This window comes from Vicia villosa, linkage group LG1, assembly GCF_029867415.1.
Source record: "Vicia villosa cultivar HV-30 ecotype Madison, WI linkage group LG1, Vvil1.0, whole genome shotgun sequence".
Classification (NCBI taxonomy): domain Eukaryota; kingdom Viridiplantae; phylum Streptophyta; class Magnoliopsida; order Fabales; family Fabaceae; genus Vicia; species Vicia villosa.
Genome location: NC_081180.1, coordinates 39161993 through 39171300, shown reverse-complemented (window position 1 = coordinate 39171300; position 9308 = coordinate 39161993). Strand labels below are relative to the sequence as shown.

General features: G+C 31.7%; 1 protein-coding gene across 1 annotated transcript; it reads left to right on the top strand.

Annotated features, from left to right (window-relative positions):
• Positions 1–414: 414 nt before the first annotated feature.
• On the top strand, positions 415–2117 carry LOC131604544 (transcription factor TCP17-like). The gene is made up of 2 exons (XM_058876978.1): positions 415–615; positions 1035–2117. Exon 2 carries the CDS (start codon positions 1057–1059, stop codon positions 1987–1989), a length of 933 nt encoding a protein of 310 aa, XP_058732961.1. The 5' UTR covers positions 415–615; positions 1035–1056; the 3' UTR covers positions 1990–2117.
• Positions 2118–9308: the final 7191 nt, after the last annotated feature.

The window sequence follows — 9308 nt, the reverse complement described above, 5'->3', positions numbered from 1 at the left end:
AAGACCAAACAAACCCTAAAAAAACTCCTCCTCCCAAACTAGAAAAGACCGCCTCCACCTAAAACTCGAAATCCAAACATCCCTAACCTTAAAACTCAGAGATTCCACCATGAGAGATTTCTACTCAGAAATAAGCAATAACCTCTCATAAGATACACACAAATGATTAGTCTCCACCTGTATATAATGCTAAAAATTGGTTTTCTAGCGATCTCCGACCAGCTTAACATACGACGAGACAAATCAGTCAGACTGTTGATCCCGAGGAGACCCAAGAAAGAAACACTTGTCCAACAATTACTTGTACAAAATTGATTTTTGTTACCTTACAAAAATTATTAGTGACATGCAACACGAAAATTCAAACTTCTTAAATTTTCTTAATTAATGCAAAATTATTCCTTTGCAGGAAAACGTTGCAGAGGCCAGCTGCTGAACTAATTAACATTAAATCTTTCATTTTGGAAAGAGTACTGTTTCTATTCCTTTTCTACTATTCTCTCTGCTTCTCTACCAACTATCTCTTCTCTTCTTCCCTATACTCATGGCCTTATAATACAACAGTACTTGCACTCACACATAAATATATACCACCCAGATTTTTCTCTCTTCATTGTAAGTTCTTCTTCTTCTCCATCCATCATTCTTCAAATTAACAATTTCTCTCAAATATTCCTATTTATATGTATACACAGATTCACTGGTTTCTATTCAAACAACACAATTAATTTTGCCCTAATTTTGTAGCAACATAAATAAATATAAGCATAATAACTTCTACTGTCCAGAAAAACTTCAATTTTCTACTATTTTTTTCAGACCTTTTTAACATAATTAACACTAAAAATTCTTTTGTCAAATTCATGTATACAATAATTTACAAATATTATAAATTTAACAAAATTTGTAATAACATCATACAAAATTAATATTTTTCTATGAGTTTTTTTGCTTAACCATTTGATTCTCAGGAAAAATATGGATCTCGGTAATTCGGAGTTCTCGAACTAACTGTTTATGATTTCTGCATGCAGGAGAAAAATTGAGGTAAAATTGATGATGATAGAAAACTCAACTGGCAAAGGTTATTACAGTGAAGCAACAAAGGAAGAAGATGAAAATGGAACAATGAAATTCTCTAACAAAGCAATAGCTACCTCAAGACAATGGACATCGTCATCGAGAAATCCGAGAATCGTGAGAGTGTCGCGTTCTTTAGGAGGAAAAGACAGACACAGCAAAGTGTGCACAATTAAAGGATTGCGAGACCGTCGAATTAGGTTGTCTGTACCAACAGCAATTCAGTTATATGATCTTCAAGACAGGCTTGGTTTAAGTCAACCTAGTAAAGTTGTTGATTGGTTACTTGAAGTAACTCAATCTGATATTGAGAAGTTACCACCTCTTGATTTTAGTACTCAACAACAAACCCTAAGGTATAGTTTGCAGAATCCTCAACAATCAAGTTTTTCTCTTGGAACTGGTTTTTATGATCATCAATTCAAAGGTAAAGAGCCTGAAAATTCTGCAGAAAAGGGTAACTATTATAGTTCAAATTATTCATCAACTGGTTTTCCTTTTCCATATACTAATAACAACTTGGATCCTTCAAGTACTCTTTCATTATCACAATTTGGAGGCTATCATGGTAATTTATTTCAGCAAAACAGTAATGGAAGTGCTATGCAGTTTTCATCTTCTTCTAATTTGACAGTACCTAATTCATCAGGTAATTCACAGTTACTTTTTTGTCCTCCTTCTGTTATGCCATCATCACTTTTTAGTCCTACTCAGAATGCTCCATCCATGGAAAGTGATTTTCAAAGACAGTTCAACCATGTTCAGATCTTGAATAATTCTTCATCGACTAGTACTTTGATCCCGTCTCTTCATCTTCCAATCAATTCGCCTTTTAGACGCAACCAAACAATGCCGTTTATAAATTCCAAGCTTCTTGATTCAGATCATAATAACACCAGAAATGGATAGTAGTAGTAGTACTTTTGTTCTTTGAACTTTGAAGTTCCATTCTATATATTCTATATATATATGATGATGTATCATATGCATTTATAGGATGTGAAAGTACAATGTTTTCTAATTATTTATATTTTTCACACTAGTTAGTATATGTGTAAGAATGTCAATGCTATACATATAGAATATTTGTGTTGAATTATAACTATAATTTCTCTCTGGTTGCGGGGCTATTTATCGATCATAACTTGTTGACAAAAACTATATCAGGTACAAGTATCCAGATTTATGCGATGTACAAGGATCCAGATTTATGCGATGCTCATCCAGTATCAGTTTTATTAATAATTATGCGAAACTATACATTTTTTGCATTTTAGTTGGCATAAAAATATAACACATGAAATCAATTTCCCTAATGTTTTCCCATAGTCCAAGTGAACATTTTTATTTATTTTTTGGTTTGTTCATGCATGATGAACAGTCCTATTGAACAGTTTGACTGAGTTTGTTTAAGCTTTTCTACAAATTAGTAAGTGTCTGAATCTGAATGAGCTTGTTTAATTAGCCTGACATGCATCAATGGCATGCATGCATGAATCATAATATAGATGTGAATGAATAGTTCTGTCAATGTTTATATGTATTTATATCATTTCATATAAAATAATATAATATAATATATATACTATATAGCATGGTTTTAAATTGCAGCCCGCAACCGCAATTGCATCCGCAATATTGCGGATGCGGTTGCCTCCGCAACCGCATCGGACCGCAATTGCGGTGTGATTTTGGAATCTCGCCTCCGGATGTATTAGGAACCCCATCGGACATTTTTAATCGTGTTTTTTTTAAGTATTTCCATCAAAAATTAATATATTAGAATTCTAAAACTCAATTTACTTCTTATATAATGAAAAAACATAACATTAAGTATTTTTGAATATAATATTTCAAACACTTCCTTTTAAAAATTCACGCCGCAACGGCCGCAATGCGCATCGCAACAAGCGCAATGACCGCAATCGCAACATCCGCAACCGCAATCGCAACCGCAATTTAAAACCATGCTATATAGTATTAATTTCATCCATGTGTTTTAATGAATTGCATGTGATATACTGAGAAACACAATGCAAATTGGTTTCTTTGTTTAGACAAACAGAAAATTTCTGAAATTGCAGAAAAGGGTTTTGTTTTCTGAAGACAATATTTATATATATCTGGAAAACATTCTACAAACATTGCATTTGTTATTTTACTATAAAGTAAATGGTAGGGTTCAAATTTAAACATATATTTTTAGTCTTATAGTACTAGAAAACTCTAATTGAAAACTAGTAGGGACCAAAAAAAAAATGGCACAACCCTAAGAAGGCATGGAATGGAAGTAGACAAAAAATGGAAGAGGATGATCCCTTTAGGTTTTAGGTACACAAAGTGAAAAAGTGAAAAAATGTTTAGGAATCAACAGTAGTTTCTGACTATGAAAAGGAAGCAACATAAAATCACAAAATGAAAACAGTCTCTGTTGGGTGTAATGGACAATAATAATATCACAAGATCCAAGATGAATTAATTAAAGGAGTAGACCCAGTTGTTGTTGTTGTTGTTGCAGTTGCAGGCTAGTAACACAAGTTGGGTAATTTTAAGGGATCCTTTAGAGGTGAGTTGAGAGAAAATGACAAAAGTTTTATTTGCATGTGGTCCATATTCTATAAGGTCTTGATTCAAATTACATAATGAAGACAATTAATTGACTAGACAGTTTCATTTATAGGTTTGTTTTATTTTCTTACATGTGGAATTTGGTGGCTAAGCAAAAGCACTAGAGTTTGGTGTGTTGCATTACATTACCATTCATTCACTATGAAACTCTCCAAAATAACAATGCAAAACTGTTTTTAGAAGGATCTTTCTGTGATTGTGAATGTATTTTTAAAATTGTGTTTCTATTTATGATATTGTTGAAGCTATGGTGAAATAAGATTCTTCAAAACTAGTGGTTGTGGAACTATATGTTGCTAAAATGGATGCTATGGAAACAAATGTTGTCAAATTTGTGGTTGAGGAACCATTGAAAAGTATTTTATAATTGAGAAAAAAAATTAGTTCGCGAGATGAATTGTTTGATTTGGATCATTATGAAGTTGTTAAGTTAGTTTTTTTAGTTAATTATTTACAATCTAATTTTGATTCTAATTGAAGAAAACAATTAAATTTATTGGGTTAGATATTGTTTCCAAAGAAAAAATAGAAATTAAAGTTGAAATGCAGAGTGGCAGTGTGATACACATGAACGAGAAAATGTGACTGCCCGTTTAAATTGCTTGAATACTTCTTATATATATTTGGTTGATATCTTACTCATGTGTGGAATACGCAATTATAACATGACTCTAAAGTTAGAAGATCTTACTTGGGGATATGACGACAAACATGGTCTTTTAAAAATAATATTGTCATGACATTGAAAAGTGTTGGTATTTACTAAAAATATACATGTTAATTAAGTCTCGTATCATTTAGTTTTGTAAAGAAAAAAATATAACACTATATAATGAATTCAAGTTCTTCACAACAAAATGCACAAGTCAAAAACACTTTAAATTTATATTTGACTTTTTTTCTCTTATAATCTTGTGTTGGAGTGTTGGAAATTGTAATTACATATTTATTTTGGAGGGTGTGAAAGTGTACTAGGGGTCTCGGGTAATTGAAAATAAATTATGTGTTGTGACAATTTTCACATAGTGTTGATCTCTAATTGTCATTTGACAACGGTCATGGTTTTTTCTCCGATTTTAGAGTTTCTACGCTATGTCTTTGTGTTGTGATTGTGTTCTTTTATTTTATTTTATTTGTTAAATTTTTCCAACAACTAGTATCAGAGCTTTTGATTTTATTCGGGTATAAGAGTTCTTAATATACTCTATTAGGGATGACAATGAACCGAACCAAGTCAAAAATAGTTCGGAACTCGGTTCGACAATTAAATCATTGAACTATAGGTTCAGGAACCAAATGAGCTGAATATGAGCTAAAAATTAAGTTCGTTAACTAAATGAGCTGAACTTGAACTATACATAGTTTGATTCGTTAGGTTCATGAGTCAACTCAATTATATATGAGATGCATTATATTGTTTTTAAGAGTAGGTTTAAAGATTTACTCCAAATCTTAGTCCTATATTTTCTTTTAATCTAACATTTTTAATTGATAATTTATACTCTCAAGTGAACAAAATATTTTTAAAAATAATACAAATAAAATCAACGTTGTATAAATTCCAATTTTATAATTTTATTTTATTTTTTATTTTTAAAAATATAAATTTAAAATATCAAATATATTAAAAGAATAGACTTTAAAAAATGACTTTTAAGTCCGTGAAACAAACAAGTTGAACCTAACGAGATGAACCCAATGAGTTGAATCGAATTGTTCGTAAACTTCTTTTTTTTTTTAATAAGCAATTATATAAGAAATCGCACTAGGGGTGCAACCCTTACAACGAGAACTCTATAAAGAGTTGAAACAGTTTAAAGGTAATTTGTATCAATCATTAAAAGGGGTTCTAGAAGTAGAACTACTACTACCCAACCATCTCCAAGAAAAAAACAAAATGTTGGAGATTACCGTTTCAAAACTAAACGTTACATTCTCAAAGATAATGGCATTCCTCATCAACCAAATACACCAAATTAAAGCTAACCAAATTGTATTTAATTTAGTTCTAATGTTGTGTTTCTTCACCTTTTGTTGAATGCAACCAAAGCTTTTGAACTCTTCAAGTTGAACTCCAAATCGTTTCCCAACCAATTGAAAATATTCTCCCAAACCGCTTTCGAAACATTGCAATGAAAGAAGAGGTGTTCCGAAGATTCTGGATGATTGGAGCAAAAAACACAATCAAGAGAATCGTAAACTTCTAAGGAGCCGAGTTTGAGCTGGGAAAAAAGTTTGTAACAAACTCGAACCGATATTTAAATTGAATTAATTCTTAATGAGTCGAGCTAAACTGAGGCGAGTTCGACTTGACTCTGACTCATTTTTAGCCCTATACTCTGTTGTTGCAGTTTTGTTAGATATTCCACATTAAAAAATGTAACATCACGCCTTTTTTTAGCCATTAAATCTTAATAGTTTAAGTGAAAAATAACTATTTTTTAACTTTAAAAATAAGTTATAAAATTCATTGAATATAAAATAAGGAGTGAATAAAATTATGTTATATTTTTCTTAAAAGTTAAAGAGTTAAGTATGTTTTTGGTATTTATAAATATCTCAAATTTAATTTTTAGTCCTTATAAATAAAATGTCATTTTATAGTCCTTATAAAATTATTTTTGCATGACGTTTAAGTTCTTCTACAGAGATTAAAACTACGTGCATAAATAATTTTGTAGGGATTAAAATATGACTTTTTTATAAGGACTAGAAGTCAAATTTGATAGTTTTGTAGGGACAAAAACACATTTAACCCAAAAATAAATTATGTAGTATTTTTTTTTCATTTCAATGAAGAGATCAAAAACACAAAATTAAATTAAAAAACTCTATCACTAAAATTCATAGTTTTTTTACTACTCAAGACAACATCCTAGATGGCCATAACTTTGAATGCTTGTGGGAAAAAGTCTTCTATATGGATCTTGTGGTTAAGATTCAGATAGGAGATTTTATTTTTCTCAGAGTTATTATGGATAAGTGATTGTATAAACTCTTACCATATTTGTTAAATAAAAAAGAATAAAGTAAGTTTCAATGAGAACCAATTGAAGAGTGCAGTAGGCAACGCGAGGACGAACGTTGAAGCACTATAAATCTCGGTGTCATATCTTTCCTTTACTTTTGCATTTAATTTTCGTAGGGTATTGCATGCTTAGATTTTTCAATTCTTGAAGTAGTTTATCATTTATTCAATTGGTAGCGATTTATTACGTAAGGTTAGGAGTTGTTAGAATTGGTGTCTAATCGAGCTTTATTAGTGGTGATTACATTCTGAGAAATTGTTGAGTTTAGAATTCATTGAAATTAAATCATTGTATAATCACACATTGTGCGGTTTAAATTGGTATCAATTGAATACCTTTATGTATCATCATTAAATCATCTTTTATATTTGTGAAGTGATTAAGTGTTAATGTGATCAAGTTTCAATTAAAATATAAGTCTCTTATTTTCGCACAAAATCTCTCGCGTGCAACTGTGAAAAACCTTTGATAATCCATTTTGAAAAATCGATTGAATTTTTATTTTAAGTCTATCCACCCCCTTTTAAAATTTTTTCTTACTCCATATTATCACCCAAACATTATGGGCACCACAATCTCTAACTAATTATGGATACTATGTGTTAGAACAAAATTGAGAATCTATGTTCAGAATCTAGTTTTGATGATAATAAGCATATATTTTGTAAGTAACAATTTTATTACTAATGGTTTCATTTAGTGTGAAGATACTATGCTATAAGTCTTATACAGGATTCATCAGAAAAAGAGTACAACAACCACATCAGAAACTGGCTCAGATATGAAATCAAACATCTAGAAGATTGATGAAGCTAAACATCATTCATCAGATGTTCTGATTAAGAATACGTCAAACAAGCCAAGATCAGCAAATCAGAAGTAAAGAAGCAACAATGAAGAACAAGACTATTCAGAAGAATATGCAACAACAACAGTATCACAAGAAGCTAGAATTCATCAAGACAATCTTCAAAGAATTAAACAGCAATATCAAAGCTCACATACAACAGACAAAGAATCAGAAAGTACATCAGAAGCCTCAAAGGAATTGAAAAATAAATATCAATATACATGAAGATCCGTTACAACAAGAACAGAAGATCAGAAGTTCTGATAAGACAGTGCAGTGACATACAAAACGCAATAAACAAAGAGTCACTTGTGAACCAATGAAGAATCTACAGATCTACAAATTAAATAAAATACAAAGCTTAGAATCAAATGAGAAGCCGTTAGAAACATCATCATAAGCAAAATGGTTGCAACATTAAATGGAACAACTCCCAAGGTTGATTGAAGAAGCAAGCCACATGCAGCGCGTTGGAAAGACAAGCCTAACCAAAGAAGCATGCCATCAACTGTAATCATCATGTTGAGGATAAGGTTCTGCCAAGAACATCACATGTCATAAAAGGCTCAATCTAGACGAAGCATTCAAAGCAATATTCAACAAATCTCAACGGCTAGATTCCAACGGTAACTCATCAAGCTATATATATAGATCAAACTTCAAACTAAAAAGTGTGTCCATTGTACACCCAAAGTGCATTAAGTGAGTATCCAGAGTGTGTATCCATGGTGCGACTACAGATTGCAGAAAAGGAGAAACCTTGAGAGAAAATCTGTAGAGAGAAGCTGAGCATGAGAGCATAAGTGAAGAAATGTGAAACCATGCATCAGAAGTTACACAAGAGGCAACACATACTTAGTATGTGATGAATTAATCCATAGTGCTGTTATACACTAACTTAAGCCTATGTGAAGAAATCATAAGAGCGTCAAAAAGAAATCTCTGCTGTTAAGCAGTATTCTCCACTGGAATCATCAGAAGTTCACTAATACTTGATCAGTTCATACATTGCCCACATTGAGTGACTTGAGAAACTGAATACACTGAGTTGTTGCTCGAGAGTGTTTCATGTTTGCTTATGTTCATTAAATGTGCTATCAGCTGTAATAAGCTTCATGATCATTATTCAAGAGGAAGACAAGCATTGGAAGAAGCAATTCAACATAGAGCTGATGCTCTAAATCTGCTTGAAGAAGAAATGAAGATGGCCTTACAAGAAGGAATTAATTTCAAGAGGTGAAGCTCTAATCTCCTTATGCAGACAAGAAAAGACCAATGCTGAAAGAAGCAATCCATACAAGAGTTGCTGCTCTTAATCTGCTTTCAGAAGAAGAAGATGAAGATCAAGAAGAGGCAACCAAGACAAAAGCTGCTGCTCTTAATCTACTTACAGAAGAAGAAGATCTCATCTAGAAGTTGAAGAAAAGAAGACTGCAAGATATTTGATTCTTGTATTTAAATGTAAAACATATAGAGTTGTTGCTCGTAGTGTGTTATATCTTAGAAACTTTTGATAGGATGTTTAGACACCTGAAGTGACTTCTAGTCAGTGTGTCATAAACAAATGTACTTAAGGATAGGAGAAATCTGCTTAGCTAAGAAGTACTCTTGTAATCTCCAGAAGATTGATGAACGTTATATCTCGCTGAGATCACAGAACGGTTCATCATCAGAAGTTAGTCACAAGCTGTTGGCTTGTGCGGGGTGAGTCACAACAGGAT